At 36.1% G+C, this 26,884-nt stretch overlaps 1 protein-coding gene across 4 annotated transcripts in view; it reads right to left on the minus strand.

Annotated features, from left to right (window-relative positions):
* The window catches only part of SNX29 (sorting nexin 29), a 98,314-nt gene that overhangs the window by 49,371 nt on the left and 22,059 nt on the right, over positions 1–26,884 (minus strand). For all 4 annotated transcript variants that reach the window (XM_068206805.1, XM_068206807.1, XM_068206806.1 and 1 more), the window contains exons 12-18: positions 23,513–23,576; positions 22,171–22,299; positions 16,544–16,626; positions 13,562–13,668; positions 8,702–8,818; positions 7,839–7,894; positions 6,815–6,896 (exon numbers count right to left, since the gene is read on the minus strand). In XM_068206805.1, coding sequence (XP_068062906.1) covers positions 6,815–6,896; positions 7,839–7,894; positions 8,702–8,818; positions 13,562–13,668; positions 16,544–16,626; positions 22,171–22,299; positions 23,513–23,576 — 638 coding nt within the window. The remainder of the gene's footprint in view (positions 1–6,814; positions 6,897–7,838; positions 7,895–8,701; positions 8,819–13,561; positions 13,669–16,543; positions 16,627–22,170; positions 22,300–23,512; positions 23,577–26,884) is intronic.

Raw genomic sequence — 26,884 nt, forward strand, 5'->3', positions numbered from 1 at the left:
TGGAGCCAGGGAGGGTCGGGCTCTGCCCCCAGGGAACAGGGAACAGGCACAGAACAAGGGGAAACAGCCTCAGGCATGACAGGGAAAACTTCTTCATGGAAAGGGCTGTCCAGCACAGGCTGCCCACACCAGGAGCGGAGTCACCACACCTGCTGAGAAAAGCCATGAGGATGTGGCTCCGGGGGACATGGGTTAGTGGTGGCCTTGGCACTGCTGGGGAACAGCTGGACTCCATGATCTTAGAGGTGTTTTCCAACCGACATAATCCTGTGATAAAAGCGCTTTCATAGGAAACTGTACTGCTCTTCCTTCACAGAGGAAGTGCAGAGGAAAACAACAGGTTTTAAAACATCATTTAAAGTAAAATAAAAAGAAATATTACAAGCAAATATGTCAGCCAATACTAAACAGCAAGACTGAAGATAGTCAAAGGAATTAAAAAATTGTAAGAAATGTTTATTGATTATAGCCTTAGGGTGTCCTATTCATATGCAAATAGTAGCAGTCTTGTCCGATTAGCATATTAATCTTTAAACTTATTTGGTTTATAATGTAAAGTGTTCACTGCTCTGCAAACAAGGAGGATTTGCAAGAAGCCATTTAAATACTGATATCACTTTAGGAATCATAAAATCTCAGTTTCATTATCTTGAGTGTCAGACATTGATAATTATAGCAACAAAAGGCATGACTAATGGCATTTGCTGTACACTTCACAGGAAAGTGGTATCCACATGTATACAGAAAACAAGATACTCTACAGTTGAGAAATATGACAAAATAATATTACTGCAATAATCAACTTGCTTCACACACTAAAGAAACTGCATCTAACTATCACCATCTAGAGGTAAAATGAAAATGCCTTTTTTTTTTTTTAAATTCTGATCTAGATTCTGTCTGTATGGCCCAGAATATATTAGACAAGAAATTATTTTCTAATGGTGAGCAATGTCTGCCACAAAAAAGAGATGGGTATCAAACTGCAGAGATCACATATAGCAGTCATCAGAAAGCAACCTAGAGAAACTAGCTTGTTTCTCTCTAACTAGAGAAAACAGGTTGTTTGGAAGAGAAGACTTTTGCCACCATGACCCTGGCTTTAAAAAGTTACCTAATATTTAAACTGTCTGTTTAATAGACCAGGCTTCCTTAAGTGTGACTTCGTACAAAACAAATTAATTTCTCCATGTATGCCTGTGTCCTGTAATGTTTATAACTAATTAGTCTGCCCTCAGTAATAGCCATCAGAAAACTTTGTAAGAGAATAAACCTCTGAAGCTCCTTGGATAGCTGCCTAATGTCCTTGCTGAAGACATGGCCATGAGTGTCTAGTCTAAGCTCCTGTCACAGCCTGGATAATTTCATCCACTGAAGTCCAAACAATCCTTATGATTTGTTGATTGATAATAAAGACATCAATTGGTCATCTAATTATTTTTTCCTACTCAGGTGCAAAATTAATTGTACTAGTAATCTGTCAGTGCTACTGAATGGCAAGACAGGAATCAAGAACTAAACCTGAAGCAAAACAAACTTGAGCAAGTACAAATAGAGAGGATGTGCTCTGAAAACATTTAGAATGAGCTTGTCATGCACAGAAAATAAGCATTAGTTGGAAGGAAAGATATTTTGTAATCATACCTAATATTTCCATTTTAGGACTAAATTAGTCATTATTAGCATAACATTAGAAAGGCAACTCATGTTTAGTTAAAATGACCTCCAAGATTCTTGCACCCTGCTCTTACAGCAAGGCACACTGATCTCAACAGTTCAGAAAATTCCTTGGAGAATTAGGAAATGTATTTAATCCAGAACACTTAATATAAACACAAGGTATAGTGGTATTTATTATTCCGAAAATATCACTATCAAGGGATTTCCTTAGAAAGAAGTCACATCTTTGTGTTTGGATTGATTTTTCTTCAATTTAATTAGCTCAATTATTTTCTAGACCCACAAAAAGTTCCATTATTACCCCATATTATACATATGACCACTGTCATGCACTTGTTTTGAAATTGCAAGGCAATAGTTTCAATGTATGCTCCAATTGGCATTTTGAAACAGTTAAAAATGTCTCCATTTCCTTCATGATTTGAAAGATTGCTATTGTATTCCCCTCTCGGCTGCCTTTCATGCAGGCTGAGAATTTCTAATATGCTCCTCCAGTGAAAAATCTTTTTTTTTTTTTCACCTTTATTATTTGCAGTTGATATATTTCTTTGGAGAGGAGTAAGACTGCACACATATAAAGCAGAGACTATACACAGCATAATAGCATTTTCTATTTGTCTATCCCTTTCCTAATCATTTGTAACAACTTGGATTTTAGATTTCCTTCAAACCTTTTAAAAATTATGCCAGATTAGCTACTTTAAAATCTGTGGTATGCAAGCCAGAAGGCATTTATCAGTCACTTTACTTTTCAGCTATTTCACCTTTGAATTTCTGGTGCACTGCATTTGGAGATTTATGCTGTATTTATTCAACAAGATCTGCTACTGGCATTTCATTTAAAACAGACAATCTGCTATTCTCCACAAGGAATAATCCAGAATGAGAGTAACCCATAACAACACCATGGTGAACAGAGATTATAAAATGTGTATTTTTCTGTTACTATTTATATTCTGAGAAAACAAGTGAAAAATATTTTTAATTGAACTCAATAACTGCACTGAAGTGCACATCCAATTCTAAATAGCTTTTCCCCTAAAATTTATACACCCTCTAATTGTTCTAACATCCACAGTTGAATGATACAGAGCCCCAGCTCTTAATTTTTAAGACAGGAACAGATAGTGCTAAACTGAATTATCTGCTGCTCACAACTGTCCCCTTGAACTCAGCCATTCAAATTGAGCATAAAATTTGGCTACGTTTCCAGAGCTTGTTTTGAAATCCTCAAGATTCATAACCAGTTAATTCTGCCAGTTAAACACTGCTGCAAGAGTGCAGTGTAACTCTACAAATACAGAGGTCTGATTGAAATTTCCACATCTAATAGGATTAATTATAAAATGCTGCTCGCTTTCAGAGTCCACAGTTTTATTTCTCAACTTGTCCAGAATCCTTAATCCTTAGTAGAAATTAAAGAAACTAGTTGATGGTTGAAACTATGTGACAAGTATGCTGGTGCTGGAAACTTTTCCTGCTGTATTTACTGAAGAGCAACATCTGGGGTTTTTTTAAGGATGAAAAATGCACTGATTTTGAACATCCAAAACAGATGTTAACATGACACAAAAAGAAATGCTTTGAAATACCCTTCAGAACAGCATTACAAATCTACATTGAATTTAAAAACATAAAATTAAATTTTAAAAAGCAAGCACAATAAGAAAACTCCTGCAGGACTCTATTTTTATCCTGTCCAAGTCAGGCCCTATTGATATGCAAATTAACATGTCATTAATTTATCTTCCTGGTTTAAGAAGCACAAGTGCAAATTTGGCATTGATTTCGAGGAGGCACAGCAACCCATATTTATTTCTCTAATTCTTATATTCTTCAGAAGCTTTTTGATGTCCCTGAAAACAGATAACAGACACTATGGAACTGATAGGTTCATCATTTTTCAAACTACTTGAGATGGTCTGCAATTGTTTCCGCCCTCTTCTGGCCATTTTCAAGGTAAGTGGTATGCACATAGTAGTGTATTTTCTGCTACAAAACACCTATTTATAAGCAAAAAGGGACAGAAGGGACAACAATTCTGAAGTGCATCAACAATAAGTGTGACTTAGCAAGCCTCCCCTGGCACAGTCCTGCTCTCTCCATCAAGTGAAGTGCTCCAGAGACACACAATTCCAAATCAGCAAAGGGTAACGAGGTGGCTCATCAGAGGAGGGCAGAGAAGGACAATCTCTTTAGCTTTCTAATAATAGCAAATGCAGAAGAGATCAAGCCATCTCAGAAATACACTCACATGAACTGCCTTTGGAAAAGCAATGGCCAAGGCTCATACCCTTTTGTAGCACCCTCATTTAGTAGCAACATCTTACCTTGACAGTATCACATGTATGATCTGATTTTCAGTCGGGTTAAGCACCTGAGGGCTAATTCCTAATTAGCTTTAAGTACAGTCATAAGTACTTAGCAAACCTAAAAATCATGCTTAACCAAACCAAATTTTCAAACTTTGCCTGTTCCAGGTGGCACACTTTAGCTTTCTCTAAAGTTCATTTGATGTCTTTTCCTCAGCATTAACAAGCACAACCAAGAGTCATTTTTTACATCTGTTCACTCAAGTTCTCCCAGAGAAACGTGGACTCCAAAAGGCACTGGTAATAATCTCACTCACACCAACATTCTGCAATATTGCTACTTTTCTTTATACTGATATACCACAAGTCCTTTCTCATGTGGCTGATACATAGAGTTATACAAGCATTTTAATGTTCTGCCACTGGAGAAATAAATGATAAGGCAGTAGAAATAAGGTTTATTATGAATAAAAGGACTGTCAGAAATGAGCTCAATAATTTATCCTAATTGGACTCCCAGTCTGGGCCTGTTTGGGACATACTGGTAGCCTGGTAAATATCCTCGTCAACAATTTCATCACTGAATCAAAGTCTCTGTAACCAGGAGCACACATTTTAGCAGAGATTTAATAAGATAAATGCACAGTGCTGTTATTGAAGCTATTCTGAAGTTTTCTAAATTAATGATGCTTTCCTGGTCACTATAAAATGTAAAATATATATTCAGCAAGCACACAACTATATAATTGATCAGAGAGGTGGCACTCACTTCAAATGTTTCATCACAGTTGTAGAAGTCTATTTGGGAAAATACTTCTTTTTCAGAGGCACAGGTGCAGTGACACTCCTGTTACTGAGACTAAAACTGGCAGAAATGATATTCATGTATTCTTACATAAGGAAAGCTCAACAGGTGGCATGATCAAAGTCTAACAAGAATTACAAAAGTTTTAAGTCACTTCTACAGGTAATTCCTGCTTGCCTATTCTCCTAATTATTAAAAGACAATGTACAACTCTTCACTGGAAAAATTCTGTAATATCCTGTGCTGTCTGTAACTGAAGGCAAACTAGTCTGACTGTAATTCTATGTTCTAGACAGCTATATTTAACTTTTCACTTTAAAATCATCTGTAAACTGATAGTGTGAAATGATAATAAATGGAACATATTCAGAAGAACTTATACATTTTTCAAATATACCAGTAAACAAAATTTTGCACACTATAAATGCCCAACATTACAAATTTATACTGTAGACATATAAACCTAATAAAATTCTCAACATGATCTTTTTTTAGATTCAGAATTTTCAATCTTTTCAATATTTCTATATTTTGCTTCCTTCTCTCCTGTTCTCAAGAGGCTTAGCCTTCAATTACAAGTTCTTTGTTTTCTGTTAAAGACAAGTGACATCTAACTCTCTAGTCACTTCAGAAGATTTCTGGGTAAAGCTCTGAACCGCCTTCAAATTGGGAAGCTTGATTTCTCTCTACATTTTCCTTTTGAATGTGCAGAACACCTACAGTAGATGTGAGTTCTGCATACTGTGCAGGCTTTCACAATCCCACTTGTACAGTGATGTCCAGTCAAACTGCATGACAAATACTGAAGTCTTTAGTAACCTAATTTGATACCAAGTTACAAGTAAAATTTAAAAAACATTAAATTCTTCACAGAATGGGTAAGGTTGGAGGGGACCACAGTGGGCCATCTGGTCCACCCCCCCTACTCAAGCAGGATGAAAAACAACAGAGAGCAGCTTAGGGAAGAAGCAGTAGAAACCAGAGCTCTTCTGGTGGACAAGGAGCTGCAACATCATTAGAGTAACAGGTGGAGTGAGATATCGATGCTTTTAAGAATTCCTGTGTTGGCAGACTTGTGTCTGGGTTTGAGAATCTGTAGCCAGTGACAGCAGAGTGGAGAAATATGTGAAAGCCAGAAAGACAAAAATATTACACTTGTCAACAAGTTAGGTTTTCACACACCTGTGCAACTCAATTTGATTGACTATTCAGTGCTTTTGAACAAATTACTAACTGTTCCCATCCTGGTGGCTTTTCTTTCCATTACCTCAAGTCTTATTTTTCATTGTCTTTTACTGGCCAAAAGGTGGGTGTTTTCCTGTATTTTACAACTACCTGCCAACACTTCATAAATTATTCAAAATTCTACCAAAAAACATCATTCAGAGTGAGAGGAATGTTAACAAGCTTCAGCAATCTTGTTCAGAACTAAGTACATGTGGCTGAAACAAAAGTGGAAAAATGTTGCAGCTGCTAACAATCCACAAATAAAGAAATGTAAACAGCCTAGGACAGCACATTAGACAGTGTTTGAAGTCCACCCTGCCATTCTGCCCAGGGAGGGGTCACTGCTCTGAAACCAAGAATCCAGGAATCAAGGAACAGTATACAATTTCAATGCTTCAGCTACAAGTCAGGCTGGAGCACAAACCCCCAGATTCAGACCTGCCTGAGGCAGAACACAATGTTTCTGGTCACTGTTATCCCCAAAACTGAAATAAAACGTGTACATGCACACTGAAGAAGGCTTTACTGATAAATATTGAATTGTTACACTTCCTGACCAACGGAGACATCTTATTAGCATGCTTTTAAAGTATTAAACTACTACAAGTCAACCCTCAAAATATGCCATATGAATAATCAACACAATCCTATGGATGAATATATATGAAGTTCCTGCTGCTGCTCATTAGCTGATCTCTAATGAAATTATATGCAGAGCTTTAAATTATTAAAATGTGCTATTTCAGTCAGAAACTTCTCCACAAAATCCCTGTTCAGCTGGCTCACTTACCTGGTAAACATGGAATGCATTGGCAGCTTTTCCACGCAGGAAGACTGAGGGAATCCAAACATTAATAAGAGCACGATTTGATCTGAGGAGAGGAGAGAAAAACTTCAAACAGGGAATCATATTTATGTGTAAGAATTGCAAAGCAACTACATTCAATGATTTAGATAATGATCAAAGTGATCAATAAAGCAACTTAAAATTTCAAATGAAGTAACAGAAAAATTGGAGTCCTGCCTGAACTTTTTTATATGTTCTGAATCTAAAAATATTCCCTAAAATTAACCCAACTGAAACAATTCCTTCTGCAGGTTTTCTGGGGTTTGGGGGTTTTTCCACAGCATGCATTTGACAACATTTGATTATACACATGAAGCAAAATTTATTCACTTCAACAAATTCAACATTTTCAGCCATAAACCTCATGTAAAGTTCATTAAATAACAGAAGAGCAGTGCACAATTATACAGAAGCCATTTCCATCCACTCTGTCACCCATCTCTAAATTTCTGTGATTCAAACACATCAGCTACACTTTCAACCCCTCACCCACAAAAGCAAGATTCATTATTTTGACTACTAAAGAGCAAAATTCCAAATCACAACACTCTAGAACGCTCTGGGCTGGGTTCTTAGTGGGGGTTTTGGGGTTTTTTTTTAAGCACTGATAAGGAGCTATTCTGTAAAAATGAGGAAGTTCATCACATGATGAATAGCAACCAGCACCCATCAAAACCAAAACACTAAAACCAGCAATTTCTTGGAGCTCTGGCAAAATACCAAGACCTAGGGCACTTGAAAAGCAATCCAAGGGAATCTTCCCAAATCCAAACTCCTTGAGTTCAGCATTATTAACTACACTGGGAATGGACTGTGCAGCTCTCCACACTTTTTAACAATGGAACACGACAGCTAAGAATGCAGTTATTGGAAATAATAGAGGAAAAGCAAGTTATTGAATCTGTTTGCTTATTCTCCTTTCCCAGAGACGATATGAAGAGAAAAATTTGTGAATTATGAAACTTACATTTCAAAATCTGATAAACTCTGATCTTCAGATGTTTGACTTAAATCTCCAGGGACCTTTATTTACAAAACAGAAATAATTTCCACACAGTGGCTATTATGTTTTCAATTAAGAAAGCATAATATGATAAGGAAATTACAATTCAGCATTCAATTTTATAAATGCCAATAAAAACTATTACTGACAAGCAATAAAAGAAAAACAAAATCCTGAAAGAAGACTGTGAACATATCACCCTTGTGAGTCCTTTATGTTAGAATTTGCTACAGTTTTGTAAAGAAACAAATCTGGGTTTATAAAAGCATGTAATTTTGAAAGACATAGAAAATGCAGGAAAGAGCACCATAATTAGGGCTTTATGAGCAAAGGATGCTAAAACAAAGTACTTTGTGTGTATAGGCAACTTATGGGAAAATATGAGGCACATAAAACCTACTGATCACTTTCTTTTACAACCAATATTCCATTAAGGGAAGGACACGAGAGCATTTTATTTCAGCTGTGCTCTTACAGAACATTATATAAGCACAAAAGTTCATAATGATGCAATGATGGACCAATACCTGCAGAATCAAAATAGCAGTTGTCAGAAAACCAGATTGCAAAAGCATTTAGAACAAAACAGAAATAGCTTTCTACCTTACTTTACAGCTAGAATAAACATTAAAGGGTATCTTCTTTCCTTTAAAAGGAAAATGTAGAATGTAAAGCATAATCTAGAATAGTTAAGAGGAAAGGGATTGTTCAAAGCCAGTTCTTCACAGATCTGTTATTTCTTACAAGCTAATGGATATTTCATCATTAGTAGCATGTTTGAGCCTATTCCAGAGGGATATTCTACAGTGCAATACACAAACACTCACCGGCCCTCTCAGATCAATGAGTTCTTGTCTCATCTGGAACACCAGAGCTTCCTTGGCCATCAGTGCACGGTGCAGCCTCTCATTGAATTCTATCAGTTCCCCATGCATTTCAGCCACCTGAAAAGCAAAGCCAAGGGATAACTGTGATCTGAATTGGGGAAAAAAAATCCCACTTTGTAATTTCTTACATGTGTATCAATTTCTTTTTACTCTCCAAGTATTGCTAATGCAGTAGTTTGAACTGATCATTAAGAACAGACATTGCTATAATTTTGACTCATGCTTTGAAATGTAGTTTTGATATTGAATTGAATAGGACAAAATACAACTTCATGTCAAATTTTATTCTTATCACTCGAAATCATATGACAACTGATTCTAATAAAACACCCATTGACTTCTGTTCTCAGTTTAATTCTTTGATGAATGCAGCACTCAACAGGTACAAACTAATCACAATGTTTTGAACAGGGAGTACTACAAAATGCACAAATTGCATTAAACTTTGTCAATAATTCATAAATGATTTTTTCTCACCCTTACTTGGAGTTTTAATAGGATTGCACCTAGAAGTCAATCACTCCAGGCAAATCTGTGAGAGGTCAGAGGAGTCTAAATACCAGAGTCAGGCTGCAGCTCAGGTTGTTCTCACAGGTAAACAGAGTGGCCTCTTTGGACACTGAGCGTGCCTGTGGCTGTGCTCTGCATTTCAAGTCAAGAGAGCAGCAAGTGATGCAGGGTGTTCTGAGAGTGCCAGGGGCTGGGGGAGTGAGGGGGATGGAAAGTTCCAGCAGTCAGATGAACACAGTGGGCACTGCTGGGCCCCTTCCCGTGGGCTGCCCCAGCAGCACGGTGAAACCTGCTCCTGTTACAGCACCTCTTGGAATGCCTCCTCCTCCTCATGCCCCTTCCAGGGCTACAGAACAGCAGAGGCAGCAGGGTAACAGCATGAAAGCACAGCTGAACAACAGGAATTTCAATCCAGGCACCTCAGCAACAGCACACAGACTTCAACTACAGCCAAATCTCTTAAGAGTTCATAGTTTGCCTTCTGGAAGCAGTTCATTATTATCTGTGAATTTCACCATTTCCTGTTCTTGAATTACTCTACCTTCTCCCTCTTCCCCAGGGAAGTTCCCCAAAATAAAGCAGTTTAATTCAGTTTAATTTAGTGCCTGTTTTTAATTTTGTGCTCTGTTCCACACAAGCCTGCATCCTTCACAGAATCAAACAAAAAAAAAAGCTTCAATTTGACAGGCCAGAATCTGACATCATTGATTATAAATAAAAAATAAAAATAATTTTCTCAAGGTGAACTCCAAGCATTCTTTTCCAATTTCATTTCAGAGAGAATCCTTCAAACCCAGTAATTAATCACTGAAACATATATGCAAAAAAGAGCTAAACGACACCAACAATATACTAGAGAAAACAATAATATAATACTATTAATTCTAGATAAATTATTTACCATACTAGCTTAACCACTAATTCCAATTTAAAGTGGGTGTTGTAACATTTAAGAATACCAGGTTAATATTAACAGGTCACTGTTAATTCCACAGAACCTGGGCTGGAAGGCAGAACTTCCTTGCATTTCAAGTACAGAGACACAGCACACAACTAGTTGCAAATTCACAGAGAAAAGCTGCAATACTGCTGGTTATCAAAAGCAATATAAAAATTTACAAGTGGATCTCAGTAGTTTACATATTTGAAAACATGTTGGATTTTTCAGGGCCTGTCTATCAGAAGAACAAAATCCAGAATGATATGTGACTATTTTGTCTCTCTCTGATTTGGATGTCCTTGAAATAACTTTCCACTTGCAGACTCAATTAATATGTAAATTCAACAACTCTCTCAAAACACTACAAGTAATGCAAAAATTTATAAGTATCCCTAGCCAAGTTAAATAATAAAAGGGAAATGTAACAGCAAATAAAACACCAAAACACTTGTTCTATATTATCAAAAGGACAACTGGCAGGTATCACTTATTAGCAATTAACTGACTTCAATACTTTTCCTTGTCAAAGAAAAATGCATTACCATCACAGCAAATCAAAAGGAGCAATGAATAACAATATTAATTGAAGTTCCTTTAACTTCTCCTGCATCAAAGTCTGCTAAAACAATAAAAAGGTCTCCTTATAATTATATCCTTTCAGTTAAATTTTCATAGAGTCACATCTTCCTTTACTCAATGCACAATGAACCTTAAGCAATAAATTTCTTTGCTAGGACTTCAATCATCTTCACTGTTCTTTTTCTTCATAACAATATGCTCGAAGCAAAAAAATAAAGTATAAATAAGCTAAGTTTCCCTTGGACAGAGGATGATTTAGATTTGCTCCTTCCTATATGAGAAAACAGTTTAAGGCCAAACCCTTCTCTGAAGGTGAAGTGAGGCTAAAGCAAACACTTGAGGCTCCACACTAAGACAACTCTTCAGAGTTGTCAAAAGAAAACCTAAGTGCCTGAGAGTACTGCAGTTACACAGCCCAGCATGACCACAGCTGAGAGCAGTCTCCAGAGAAAGGACAGAGAAAATATCACGTCATGTTTCACAGCAAAGGACCAAGCAGTTAACTTAAAACAGGCTAGGAATGTTTCACTAAGCATCTAATAATACAATCTGTCTTGAAAGGACACACTTCTAGGAAGAGAAAAAGACATTTAACAACAATGCAACAATAAAAGTAAAATAAAATAAATAAAAACTTGCAGTAATAAAAATCTAGTAATTTTCTTACAGAGTGTTTTAGTGGAACCCAAGTTTTTTTTAATATTGTTTGCATCAAAGACCTCATAGAAGTTTTTGCACAAGCCACATCTGAATTAATGACTTTTTGTCAGGCGTAGGCATTTTTCCCCAATAGTCACAAAACACAAAACAATGTGCTTCCCAAAAAACTCTCGACAAAACTGAAAATTGCTTCTTTTTATTCTTAGTGGAAGCAATGGGTGTATTTTTCCCATGAGAAGATTTCCTTTCCAAAAATCAATGTTGTTATACATTTTTTTCTCAAAAGAAACAAGGCCAAAGGGCTGCAAAACAGAGCAGGCATCCTATTAACAACTCCTTTTTCTACAAGTGAAAAACACTAAATCTCAAAATGGCAGAGATGGTTCCAAAAAAATCTACTCATACAGACATAAAATGCTCAAACTTTGCTTTCTGTTTCAAAACTTCCATTTTCTATTCACAGTATTTCCATCTGCAAACAAGTTATTTGGTCCAAGACAGACTGAAAGACTTAGGAATAGGGTTGGCATTGAGCTGCTTTGCTTTGGGCTTGGTCCTAGGGTGACTTTGAGATGCTTGTATCCCCAGTTGTCTGTTCTGTTTATTAAGTTGGATATTAAGTTCTGCACCTTTAGGACTGGTTCCAAGAGCAAAGGGGGAAGAGAAGAGGAGGTTCCATTGTTTATTATTACTCATTTTTGCTTCATTGGTTTTTTACTCTTACTACACAAGGTAAGCACAAGTTGAGTTTCCTCAAAACAAGCAGAAAATAAGCCGAAGCTTTCCTCCCAAAATAAACTGGGAACTGTGCACATTTAATGAAATTCTTATTCATGCTTGCAGTAATTCCCAGTCTTTGCTAGTTGTGTCCAGCCCTACCAGTGTTTACTGAGACTGACACTGCTTGCCATGCTCAGAGCCTTCAAGAAGGGGTGTCACAAGGGTTATGTCCTGTTTGGAGTATGTGAGGATATTGTTGGAGACTAATAAGTGAAACAGATGCAGCCCCCCTCTTCCCAATATCACTGATAAAAAAGCTTTTCCTGTGGTTACATCCAGAGCTGTGTCAGCACTGACACTGCCACAAACTCAGAAGTGTCAGCGAGAAAGTCCTGAGCACGCAGAACAAACGTGGTACAACTAAGGAGGCTTCCACAGCCTCCTTAGAGGGAGGTTTTACCTGCATTCTTAATTAAGATATTCTCTTGATAGGTACAGAACACCAGAAAGGAGTCAGAAGAACTCAACCAAAGGTAAGCATTAGGGAGAGAGTTAGTTTCACACGGTCCTATGAGAAAAGGATAACCAAGTATGCATGTTTTAGAAGAACTGTATGAAGCTCTTTGATCCATGATCTGCCCTTTTAGTCATCTTCATGTTAATCAGTTAATGTGAGTATCCAATTTCAGGGTATTTTGGGCAAGAGAAAGACAGAGAATTCTTTTACTTTTTATAAAAATGTTCATTTAATATTTAATAGCAGATATGGGTATTAGATACTAAATTTCATTACTTTTTGTATTCAAATTTTGGATGAAACCCTAATCTATTTTTTTCCTGTAATGAACTTTACATCAATCTTGAAAGTCAATCTTGCCTTAGGAACTTTTTCTAACATGGTCATATCAACAGAAATAGTAGCTTCTATCAGCCATTTCCCTACTGCAGTATTCAATAAGTAATACAAAAATGAAACATGGTTTGCAATCAGAAACCAGCATGAAAGCACAGAAAAAGCTACAGATTTCACTATGACCTTAAATAAAGCTCAACTGCCAACACAGCCATGCCTGTAACTATGTACTGTAACTTAGACAAAACCTCAAATCTATTGTCTGTGATGATTTCAACTTCACCACCAGCAATTAAAACCTGAAGGAACTTGCTTATTTATTAAAACATTCATTTTAATATCAGCATATAAAAGTGTGCCCCTGTTAGGAAAAGTACTTTTAATTATCTGAGGTTTTTTATTTTTGAAGAAAAAAAAATCAGATTTATCTTTTACATTCTTGAGGAAAAAAGATATCAACTGAACAAAGAAATTATTTAAGCTTCAAACCTTGCTTTACAATTAGGATTCCATAAAATGTGTGCAGTACAAACTTTACCTCAATCAATTTCCTTTCATAAGAGCTGGCCAGTTCCTCATTGTTTTCTACTTGCTTTTGCTCTGGAATTGTAAATTCCCCATCAGTGCTCCAAATGTTTGGCAGAACTATAACAAAGAGATACCTCAAATTAAAAAGTAAAATTCCATAAACGTCCAGGGCATCCTGTTTAGAAATAATAGCTCTATAAGAAGCAGTTATTAAAAGCATTGGAACAGACCATAATATTAAACACTATTACAAGCACTAAAATACAGATTCTGCAGGGACCTTTTTTGGTAAGAAATATTTGGACAGAAAAGAATGTAAACCAAAAGCATTTGGCTGTTCTGTGACTAAGCTGTCTAATGTAAGTAGTATCTGCAGTTCCTGGCAAAAGTCTTCTACAACTAATCTTACGCTTCTCTTTTAAGCCTTTTTTTTTTACTGGGCTTCCAAAATATTTTATATTGTTTGCACAAACTGTTCACATATCAGAGAAATTAAAAAAAACAGGACTGAGAATGAACATTCTATACTTCATCCAGTATTTCATGATTTTGCATCAAGCAGAATCAGCTGGAATTATTCCATTCCTGATAGTTGTCTTCCTAATTTCTTCCTAATACCTTCCAAGAAGGGAGATATCATGCTTCCCTGCATAACCTATTTAAATGTAAGTGCTCTTCTCACAAAGGTTTTCCTGATAGCTAATCAAACTTCCTTCACCTGCCATGTCAGCCCATTAGTTCTTCTTTTATCTGTAGTGAATGAAAATTACAGATTATTCTATTCCTGTTCCCAGCTATCATTTACGTATTTGAAGATCACTTTAAGACCTATTCTAAGTAAATCTCCTCCAAGTTAGACAAAATCCAATTCCACTTTTCCCCACAGCTCATGAATTTCTAAGAAAACAAGTTAACATATAAAAGTAAAGCCCTAATAGAAGAGGAACTGAACAAATGCTTTCATCATTCTTCAAAATCTGAACTATATATACAAGCACTATCAGGTAGCTAGAAGAGACCATAATTTATCTGGCTAAATATTTTTGAGCCTGGGAACTGATTTTTGCTTTGAGGAAGAATTTAGAAGTTTATTATTTAAGTGAATTTGAAAGCTGTTTTAAGATCTTTTCCTGTAAATGTTGCTTCAAGTTCTTCAGCCAGACTTCTAAGATCAGCATTTTTATATAAATATTGCAGTTAAGCAGGTTTAAAAAATGGTACAGAGCCAACTCCTGCTGATGACTGAGAAATCAAGATGCTCATTTATTAAATATTTAAATACCAATATCCAACTGCTCAAGCTACAGCAGTGATCATTCATTTTGAAACCTGATAGTTCTGACTTTTGGGTAATTTATTTATAATCACATTTGCTGAGTGGGGTTTTTGGCCTTTTTAAGTCTCCACAAGGCAAAGTATCAAGCTGAGTTTCATTTCTTATTTTAGGAAACTATTTAAAAGCCATACTCAATAGCATTTGATCTGATTATTGTAGCAAACATGTAGAGTCTTCATTATTTATAGTGATAAAAATAACAGCAGAAGCCCAATTTATTCTGACTCTTTCAAAACCAAGACACAGAAAACCTGTATTCTAAAATCTACAACACATTTAAGACTTTGTTTTCATGCCATTCGGAAGATTAATTACAATTAAAATTAATCATTACATATACAAATCATGGGTGCAATAATTTCTATAAATCTGGTAAAAGAAAAAACTCATTTTGTTTCACTTCTTTTTTGCAGCTAGTTCTTAGGGATTATATACATGCTTATGTACTTTGAGTCAGAGACCCCTGTACTACTAAAATTTCACCTAAATTTTCAATAGCAGCTAATGAAAAAAAATTTAGTTCTATAAAAATTCAACATGTGAAGTTACAATGTATGAAAAATGTATTTATGTAGCTGAAATTTATTCTGGTCACTAGTGATAAATATACAAAATTACTGTGGATTAAGTATCTTTACAGCATAAAGCACACGTGTGTTCATTTTTAGAAATGTTGGTGCTGTTCCATCCCCCTTTTTCATCTATAAAATCTGACCATCCTACTCAGTTTCTATTCTTATCACTCACTAATCTGCATAATTTTAACATGGTGGAATATAGCTAGCCTAGGAATATTTTTTTTTCTTTTCCTATAATTATACTCATCATGGAAACTGTCACTACCTAATGAAGGATAATTTCTGCTATTATAGGAAGCCTAAGCCATGGTTTTTGTGAATAATTCTTATTATGAATCACTACACTCCAGCAAAGTCGGAAGTAAAAACATGTGTTCTCACTAACAAATATCCTTTTAGGGATGAATGAAGCTTTGAAATTCCAGATAAGTACAGTGGCTAACCCTGAAGAACAGTAGTATTCATTCATACAGCCATTTATAAGACCAAAATATTCACAATTTTAAAAGTGGTGCCAATTTCTGAAACCCCATCTCAGCTCTCTGAACACCTTCTGTAGCCAGTGGAAACCCAGGTCCCCCTAGAAGATTCAGAATCAAGATATCAATTCAGCCCCTCATGGATGCTTCTGCCACAGACCACAGAAGACAAACAGGTAAAACTGCTGATAACTTCACTCATTTTCTTTCAGATATAAAATCTGCTCATTACTACTAAGCACAGAGTCTATTTCAAACAATCTGCAAATACTGATTTCCAAAACAGCAGTATAATCTACAGATACTGTATTTATTTTTATATCTCAATATCACATTAATTCACAGATTTTTATTTAAGCTAAATTTTCATCAAACAGCTTTTTCTGGAAAACTTCTAACTGAAAAAAGTAAGACCACCACATCTACCAGAAAATGCTCTGTAAAAATGAGTACAAAAATGTACATTTGTATTTTTCTCAAAAGGAAAATATATCAAATATGTTATTTTCACTATTGGAAGGTATTACTCCCTGAATTGCTGCACACAGAAAAACAAATCCCATGCATGGATTCTTTTCCCCCCTTCATTTTATTCTTACCTTCCACTGTTTGACCTTCTCTTCTGAGCATCTGGACAGCTCCTACATACTTCTTAAGCTGCACTTTTAGCACCTCATTTTCTCTATTGATAAAAAATAAAAATATTGTTTTCCCAAAACAGATGAAAAGTCCTTTTCAATGGAAACAAATAGACTCTCTGTTATAATGAGGTTTACCTAAGTCGTGTCACCATGATAAAAGGAAAAAAATTAAATAATACATCAACAGCAGAATAGCAGGAAAATTAGTTTTCCAGAACCACATAAACACATCAGTGAAACAGATTATCTCATAATCAAAACTTTTCCATTAATTGTTTAGTTTAGATTTTCTGTACTATGCTATACTGATGGCAAACAAACTACACAGCCTAAATCAACAATCAACTAAAACATAAGGATGGGATGCTACACAAGGAAATTCAGAATGGCCAATGTAAAATGAGATCATTATTTCACTAATCTGCATCTAATTGCAGCAAATAATAATTCAGCTGTAGAAACAGGCTTTATCATTGTAAGAAAATGGCAGCACTTCAGCAACAATATTCAAGGCAAAAGTTTCCACTAACCATTCCTAAATGAAAACCATAAGACATGAAATTTAGGTAATCCTTTCAGCTGTCACACTTCAGTGCCTGTGCCTGTCTCATTTCTCTTTGGAGTGTACCAGCATTCAAACCAGGTACTACCACGGCTCCACTTAACAACATTAAGCACTTTAGTTTATATTTGGGGGAAAATAAAAAGGGCTCCAACTGATTGATTTTAAACAAAGCTGACAAATCACATGTCTGAAAATTCAATTATCTCTCTAAGCCCATTCAGTTAAGTGAGTATAACAGAAAAGTTTATACCAAAGAAGCATAACTAAAATGTGTTGCCAGACTGTGAATTCAAACTGCTATTTTTCTTTAAGAAAATACTAAGGTAGAAATATGTAAGTGCCACAAATGCAACACAACACACAAGAACCCCACAAGATTAGAGAGAGGAGGGAATCTGGGCCAGTAAGACCATGCTCCAGGCACGATGGGACCTGAACATGCAACACAGCACAGAAAGCTGCAAATAGATGACACACCCAAAAAAAAAAAAAAAAAGGCATTTTATTAATGGAAATTTATTTAAGAATTAGAAATATTCAAAAAAACATGCAAGTATGTTTGATGGTCCTTATCATATTAGATATACACACACATAAAATACACATATTTTATATATATATATATATATATATACACACACAAACTGCTGCTGTGAGCAATGCTACACTGCTCCTATAAGGAGCCTTGACTGGCACAATATTCCCATTCCTATGGATTTCAGTCAGCTTGCTGAACTTTGTAACCTCAGTTTTATTCAGCATTTTAGTAGGAGATTGCTAAATAATTGAGAAGCTATTGATTGCTCAGCAATCGAATTTTAAGATTCCTTGATGATTTTATGCATTTGATGATATTTTTCATTTCTGAGACTACAAAGAACAAATCAGTTTTTCCAGAGACAAACACTGATATTCAGGGTAAGAGGAAAAAAGAGAAAAAAACACAGTTTTATCCCATATGCTATATTAAAACAAACTTAAATAATTTATTCACTAAATAAAATTCCTGTGACAACTAAACAGAAAGGTTTCTCACCAGAGTTGTAAGAATGTCTGCATGAAAATAACTGTGTACAGTTACAACACATTGAGTATTAAGGATTCTCATGAAATAACTCTATATCACCTCATTTCTACATATGAGAATAGACTCAGTGCCTTCTGACAGTACTGTGACAGCATTTTAAAAAACCTGGTTTTTACTACTTTGTCTTAAATTTGACTTAAAGTTGATACAGTACAGATGAAGTTGATAAAGACTTTAATTCATTTGAGGTTTTTGATACAAGACTGAAATTCAAAGCAGGATACTATGGCCCAGTCACAATTTTCCAATATGCCTCTATCAGGTTATTACTTCTCATTCTTTGACTTATCTCTCTCATTACTAATATTCAGCTGGATTTCAAAGAGGGCCCATCCTGATGTATATTAATCTATATAGTTCTTTTAATCAGAGCATCTTTAAAAAACATTTAGTAAGCACTCATTGAAAAGTCTCTAATGACTTCAAGAGGTATTTTATCAGATATATTCCGAACAAGCATTTCATAGGAAGATAAATCCTGTCCAGGAGTTACAGGTCAGATCTGCAGACTGAAGGATGTTAAATGCTTCTACATGCAGGCCCTGCCATCACTGAAACCTTCCCCCTGGCTGGGGGGTTCAATCAGAGATGGAGGCTGGGAGGTTTTCACCTTGTTTAGTTCTTCTCTTTCCTTCTCCTCATGCTACAGCTGCTTCTCCTCCTCCTGCCCTCACTGATGCCCTACTGCCAAATATTCTTCCTCATCCACTTCTTCCTCCTGCTCCCTCTAGGAAGCTCTGTCCCTTACTAAATGAGCTGACTTCCAGTGGTTTTTTTCATGTCTAGGAGCTACTGGTGACTTGTGACATGTCACCAACCAACTAAGCAGGAAGAAAAAGTAATGTAATATAGGAACATTCAAATTAGTTTTCACAAGCAGGAACAAGAGATATTTTTCCTCTAAGAAGCTGCTTAAGGGAAGTGATGGAATCATTTCAAGATGTACCACACATCAGTTCAACCATCACTGAAGGGCTATGACTGTGAAAGAAGTGCTGCAAAACACAATAACAGAAAATGCCAAATCCAAAAGCAATGTGGTTTAAGTAACACAGACAGATAGAGGAGGCATATTAGGTTACAGAATTCACAGTAAACAGGAGGTATGTAGAAGTGTAAGATAAAGCAGAGACAAATTCTCATCCCCCATTTCCCCAGTGCATTTTCATCTTCTCTATCTGCTTTTCTTGCTACAAAGCCTGTACTTCATAATATGCTTTCCTCCAACATTGCTGAATATAGTCTAAGAATATGCAATCTGAGATTATCCAATTTCACAGTCAACTTCAATAAATTCCTTTGCCTTGCAAAGGGATGTAATAGTATTCCACACAGAAAAAAAGAATCTCAATTAAAAAACTTTAGTATTGCCAAGAAGCCACTGGCACAATATGTCCATGCAATTTGAGAAAGGTTCATTGACAAGAACAAAAAAAAAACAAAACCAAAACCAAACAAACAAAAAAAAAAAAAAGAACAGCTGACAACATTATGCTAGAGAGACTTACTGAGTGTATTCTAGCAGAACACTAGCAAATATATTGAACCTGAGCCTGCTTCTTTTGGAACAATATAGAAACTGTTATGAAAGAGTCATACAACTATTTCACATGGAACAATGAGATTACCACTACTTGAAACTAAGCTCACCTAAGACTTCCGTTTTTCAAAGAGAAAATGGGAAACTTTGGAAAATGTCTCACAGTAAACTAGAATTTTGTTTGGGAGGCCAGAGACTCTTGGGAGGGTCCAGAAGAACAGCTGAATAATTGCAGATTTCCAGAAGCCATCATTTCAGCTCTGACTGATGTGTCACTGAAATTTGTGTTCTCAAAGCCTTCAGGAAGCTATTTATGTCAAATTCTTCAAAAGTGCTTTGGGGACACACATAAATATCAGCTCTCATAATCTGAAAAATATTCATTCATCAAATCACAACAGTCAGATTGTTACTGAATGATTTCCCTTGCCTTAAAATATTCAGAACATCACAACTGAGGAAAATTTTCTACTCTGGTCATGTGATCAATTGTTTTCAAGGGAAAGAGTGAGATTTCACGACTTCAAAATATCTGAAACTTAGTTTCCTCTTACTCACCTAGTGTATTATGCAGCACTCAAAAAGCAATTCCAAACTTTCTGTTACTTCAAATTCTTTAGATTATTCAGCTTGCTCAACTTCTTTATTTATTATTAAACTATTTATTTAAAAAAAAATACTACTCTTATTATTGCAGCAGCATCACCTACAGCATACAAAGTGAACCAACAAAAAATTTACAAGAAAAACCTATATTCCAAAGAAATGACAAGCAAAGTTTCTTATGTTAGGATGTTAGAAAATGAGTTGCAATGAATCATTAAAGAAATGCCTCTATTTCCAAAGTAACTGGTGACACATGAATTTATCATGCCTCAGCAGCTCCCAACACTGTTTTTATCACATGACAAGGCAAACTGACGTTCAGAAGAGCAATCAACACAACACATCCATATAGCAATAAGAGGAATTACACAGACTTTTTTAAAAATACCTCATTAGTCCAAGTGAGCATCTCTTCAGGTCTGGTTATAAAAGCTCCTTATCTATTCTTTAAAGGGGTATGTGCATGACAAATATCTGATTCACCCATATGTCACTGCAAATTCTAAAACTGTGGGGGAAGTGAGTCAAAGAAATATGAATATACAACTCCTATAACCTGAAACATGAATATTAAATGATGAAGTATTTGCATTGTCTCTACTGCCTTACAGCACATGAATGTCAAACCCACTTATTCATATCTCTCCCTCCCTCAAAGCAAGGAGTTTGGTTTGATGTGTCATCAAAAGCAGAATTAGTAGTGTCCTAAATACCTTTATTTTTTAAGAAAGCTTTATATTTATCATTTTCAAATAGGCAATAAAAAGCTTAAAGGAATCTCAGCTGTGGTACTTTGTGATTGACACTAAATACACTCTGCTTGCGCATGCAGAAAACAAACTCCTCTCTCTGGGTAAGGCAAATTATTTAACTCTTGGATTGTTTGTTGTTTACTATACACATGAATCACCTCCAAGATCTTACACATCATGGTTACTCTACAGCTTATTTTGAATTGTAAGAAGCAAATCACACTATTACAGCAGCATTTACCTTCAAAAGTCTTTCTGAAGCTGAATCCCATTTAGACAAGGAGAGGGTTAACATTCTTTCAATGTCACTGCAGCACAAAGTCAAGCTGGAGGCAACTCAATACTGGGGCCAATGCTGTTTAACACCTTAACATCACCTGGATGCTGGGCCAGAGCACACCCTCAGCAAGGTCACAGACAACACAAAACTGAGGAGCAGAGACACTGCATGGCTCTGCTGCCACCCAGGGAGACAGGGACAGGCTGGAGAACTGGACTCAGAAAATGTCTGTGAAGTTCAACACGGGTAAATGCAGAGTCCTGCATTTGGAGAGAAATAGCTCAAGATACCCAGGCAATGCTGGAGGGCTGGAAAACAGCTCCGTGGAGGAAGATCTGGGAGCCCTGGGGGACAGGCAGCTGAGCACAAATCTTCAACGCCCGCTCCATGGCAAAGCAAGCCAAGAGCAGCCTGGACCCCACTAGGAACAGCACTGCCAACAGTGCTGCCCAAAGGGACTGGGGAGTCTCCATCTGTGCAGATATTCAAAACCCGACTGGAAACGGTCCTGAGAAACCTGTTCCAGCTGACCTTCCTGGAGCTGTGGGAAAAACAGCTGCACCACTTCAGAACTTGGTACTCTCTTGTTGACAACGTTTAGCAACAGCTACTGCTTATTATAGGATTTTTAGTCCTAAGTCACTTTTGTTCTTCTGCAAACTTAGCTACTTGAAAATTATTTCCCTTCTATACAGACCCTGTTATTCCCTTGTTCCCCTGCAGTTACTTTTTGAGACATTTTCAGCACTTCTTACCGTGCCAAGGCTTGGACTTTTGTGGCATGTCTCTCTTCCTGCTCTGCCACCTTCCTCCTGCAGTTCTCCACCTCCTGCCTCAGTGCTGCAGAATGCTCCATCTCTGCATCCAGCAGATTTCGCAGGGATCTGCAAGAAGGCAACAGCCTCTCTTTAGGAAACTGCACACACTACCTGCTAATTAGAGTATACTCCAAGAATCACAGAGGAATGATACCACTGATGTCATCCAAAAATTTCATTATTCAATTTAATAAATTCACCTGATTTTAGTACACAAAGATATGAAAAGCTACAAGGAAAAAGCAGTTGCAAATGCTTAGTATTAATTTGTATTACTATCCGGTCAACAAGCCCAAAGCACAACTTATTATGGGATCTACTGCATCAGCATGCAGAAAGAATTTGGTTTTTTAAAAAGCTGGTAAGGTGTTTTCAGTACTTCAGTGCAAGTCCATACATCTTGGGAATAATCTATAAGCAATCTATAAGCAATTTATAGCAAGACAGGCAGGGTTCTTGTCTCTGCCAAGTGCACTGCCACAGAGCTTTGTGTAAAAACCCTTGATGAGATAGCAAAGGGCAGCATGATGCATAATGGTAAAACCCAAAGCATCCTGGTCCTTCTGCCAAAAGAAGCCCACAAAGCTGAATGAGGCAATAACTTGCAATTATGGGAGTGGAAAGAATAGGAGGAAGGAAAATAGGATCTGTTGGTAAGCTCAGCATTAAAAAACCCAAAATACCTATAGGAAAATATGCATTACCAAAATAGCCCTACTAAAGCATTGAATACATTTGTATTTTCATTCATCTAATTATGTGTTTCAGTAAACTAAATAAATTCAAAGTATGTTTGATGGCATTTTATATAAGCAACTGATCATTTCCACATTTACATCATCATTGTGCCCCAAGACAGTGAGAAATGAAAGTCACTTTCAGCATTACACTGTCAGCCATCCTACATCACTTCTTCACCAGAAGGGAAAAACCAGAAATTTTCTGAATATTTGCATTAGGAGAAATTTTTGCTCATTTGGAAAGCTATCTTAACAGAGCTTCAGAATCTCCTAGCTATAAGGTTTGGTTTTGAAAAAACTACAACTGCAAAGCTCCCAAGGTACAAAGAGTTACCTGATTCAAACTAAAAGCAAAAAGTCTCCCTCAAAACACTATTCTTCAGTATCAACATTTTAAAAGTTAACCTTTCACAGAAAAAATAATATATACATCAAAATGTTTTCATAAATATTATATATAGCTTTACAGAAAGAACAGCTTGTATTAGAGAACAGGTTTTTTTAATTACAGTCCCTCTTGATTAAAAAAAAAAAACTACCTATTCTGTTCTTCCAGTTCATCCTTTCTATTCATCATGGCCATGATAGCTTGACGAAGTTCATCTAAGAAGAAGAAACAAAAAGGATTAATGTCTGTGTACATTTTTGCTCATTTCAGATCCAGAAGTCATGTACACAGGCAGCACACTTAAGATGATGCCAACACCATTTGCTATTCAGCAAAGCACATAAAACTGCTCTTAATCTCATCACTAATTTGAGCAATCTTTCAAAAGCTGTGTTATTTAACATCACATCAGAAGTATTGATCAAATCAAATTAGTCTGCATCTGGCTTTAATACAAATGTTTACTGCTGCCTGTGGTTGCAGCTGTTTTGTTTTCACAGATGTAGGGCAGAAAGCACCTTTTCACCACATGCCTATTAATGAGATACACTGTTACTTGTTCAGCTTCTCCAAATTGCTTCTTCTCCTGGCTGTAAATCCTGACACAGGAAATAACTGCTACAGGGAGATGGGAGTAGAGATAATGTCATTGCTTCCTCATGGCATTGCTTCTCAAGTTCAGCCCTAAAGATGATGAGATTTCTGAACCTCATCATTTCCTATAAAATCCTTTATATTTTTTTACAAATACTTTAAAAATACTTTCCGTCATTAAATCAAGAATATTAAAAAAAAAATAACTGACAGAATTTTAGAATTTTAAAATATTTCCTTTGGGTTAGGTTTAACATGATACCAGAACAGCCAAATACCATACAGAAAAGTGTCAGCTCCAACAATTTCATTAACAATTTCACATATGTTAATCAATAATTTTATAAGCACTACAAGGATACAATTATATTAAACCATTCCTCCCAACATTTAAGTGAAATGTTTACATGTAATAAATCAGCCAACTCTGTTCTGCAAATATTCAGTGCAGATGCCAGTAAATTTTGTGTGCTTTTACTGAAAATATACTAACAGAACTGGTATTACTTGATTTCTTCAAGCAAGCAAAGCCATTGAACAACATTCTTCCTCTTTACACTCAGTACACAATATTACCTGTATCTTCCTTAATATCTTCTATAGTTACAGAAGTTTTTGCCAATTTAACAAAAACTTAACATTGTCCTATGGGCCAGATTGGAGTCTGACAAACTCTAGTAGTGGATAAAATGTAAAAGATTTTATTATGTCAACCAAATGTTGACAGTCAGTGCTGCAGACATCATGATTCCAGTCTGGCCATAGTAATCTGCAGATAAATCCCACCCTTGCAGGACTGCAGGGTTCAGCAGTGTTCTCATATCATTTGAAATCAGCCAATCCAAATTTCTTCATGCTAGATTTTTTTCCAAAACACTCCTGAGTCTTTGGCCAGGGAGAAAGTAGATGATCAGTTTTCTGCCCATTCCTTAACACCCATATTATACTTTAAGAGCTAAATGGCATTAGCAAGAAACGTTTCAGTAGGTCATTAGAGGGAGTTTGCACTTCATTAATTCAGCATAGAAAGAATAATTAGTTTTCTACAGGAACTTAGCATATTTTATGCAACCCTAAAAAAAAAAAAAATCCAAATCTTGTAGAAAAACCGGAAGTGAAATAGTGAAATTTCTGGGTATTAAATACTAGCTCAAGGGACCACAATCCATCAGCCTGTCTGTGAAATAAACAACTGCTCTGTGGATGAGGAAAATGGAATAATCCAGTGTTAAAGCATCATACAAATAAACAACACAAGCAAAAAGATCCACAGTAAGCTTTCTGTACAGTAACACTCCATAACAAAATAACAATCTTAAACCATAATGTTGAATTCAGAATCCTCCTCAAGGACACATCATGCCGATGGCATTTTAAATATTTTAAGTGTGCCATTAAAATATGATAGCGCACAATCAACAAGTAGTTGCTGTTATGTCTCTAACTCTGAATAAATTAAAGCTGTTGCTGCTCAGACATGGCTCTGCACTTGCACAGGGTGCCCACTCTGCAGCAATTGCCTGTGTGTGTACTCAGCATTTTAATGTGCACTGATTTATTAACATTTATACAGCTAAGCTATTATAAATTGGCTTCATTATTTCAATTTTACCAGCCTATTCAAATTGTAACCTTAACTTACATAATAACTTAATCTTCTTTTCCTTATTCCACTCTGAATCTTCTGCATGAGTTGAGACCTGAAATCCCATCTTTTCTCACTCCCCTCTCCCACACAAACACACAAGCAGAGCACAAAAGCAAGATCCTGCTAAAGATCATGGTTTGCACAGAAGAGGAAGAAAAGAAGCCTCTTGAAATAGAAGACTTTAAATTGCTTATTTATTCCCATTTGCCTCTTTTTTGGAGAGTCATGGAATTAACAATACTAGAGAGAAACAACAAAGCAGAAATTCCAAATTTCATTATCACTTAAAGGGCAAAAATCGATGCTTAATTTAGGACCACAAATGCAAACACATTCCATATTCAGTATTTCTTGCTAATTTAGCTCAATTACAGGTACCAGCAGAGGTGTGGATGAAAGCATAAACACAAACCACTGGTCTGGGCTGAGAGACCAGAATTCCAAGAAGGCTCATCCAGCCCATGCCCACCTGAGCAGCAAGACTGCTCCATAGCTAGAGCTCTGCTGATTTCCTTGAATTGATGAGTATTAAGGAATCATATTTTCTATAAATTACTTAAACACGAGAACTAAACAGTTTATAATCAACACTTCTTTAGCCTCTCTATCTACAGTAAATACAAAAATGTACATTATTAATGTAATTAAATGAGTAAAAATGTATCAAGAAAAAAAATCAGAAACCTTAATGTCATGATTTTTGAAGCAAGGAACTGAGTAGAACTAAAAGGAAACCACCCTATTTAATTCAGGTATAATATTTAAAACTTTCAAAAATTTTAATTTCTTACTTTCACTTACGCTTCTTGAAAAATTTCAGCAGCATGTCAGAGCAGTCAGCTGAATGCAAAGGAAATCCAGTATCATACACTGCAGCAGGTTCCCTTCAAACCTGCCAGAACATCCCCAGTTCATGAGCATTTGTCTGTCTGTTACACTTGCCTCAAGATGAGTGTATGATCATAACCTAATTTCTCCAGCAGTCTTATGTCTCATACATTGTGTGGGTTAGAAAAGTGAATAAATTTTAAAAAATGTCAGGGTTGTAGCAGCAATCATAAATTTGGCATTTTCTGACTTCTGAACTGTGCAACCTCAACCTTTCTCCCCCCCTTCTTTTTTCTTTTCTTTTTTTAATAAAACAGTAGGAGGATGGCCAAGTATTCCTGCTTCAGAAAAGTGTTTGATATTAGACTTTAGGTCCTATTTCGGAGTTGTTTTGTGCTTGATGACATTTATGTTTAGTAAAATAATATTAATGAAAGGCAATACACTGCTGTT

This window comes from Anomalospiza imberbis, chromosome 16 (assembly GCF_031753505.1).
Source record: "Anomalospiza imberbis isolate Cuckoo-Finch-1a 21T00152 chromosome 16, ASM3175350v1, whole genome shotgun sequence".
Lineage (NCBI taxonomy): Eukaryota > Metazoa > Chordata > Aves > Passeriformes > Viduidae > Anomalospiza > Anomalospiza imberbis.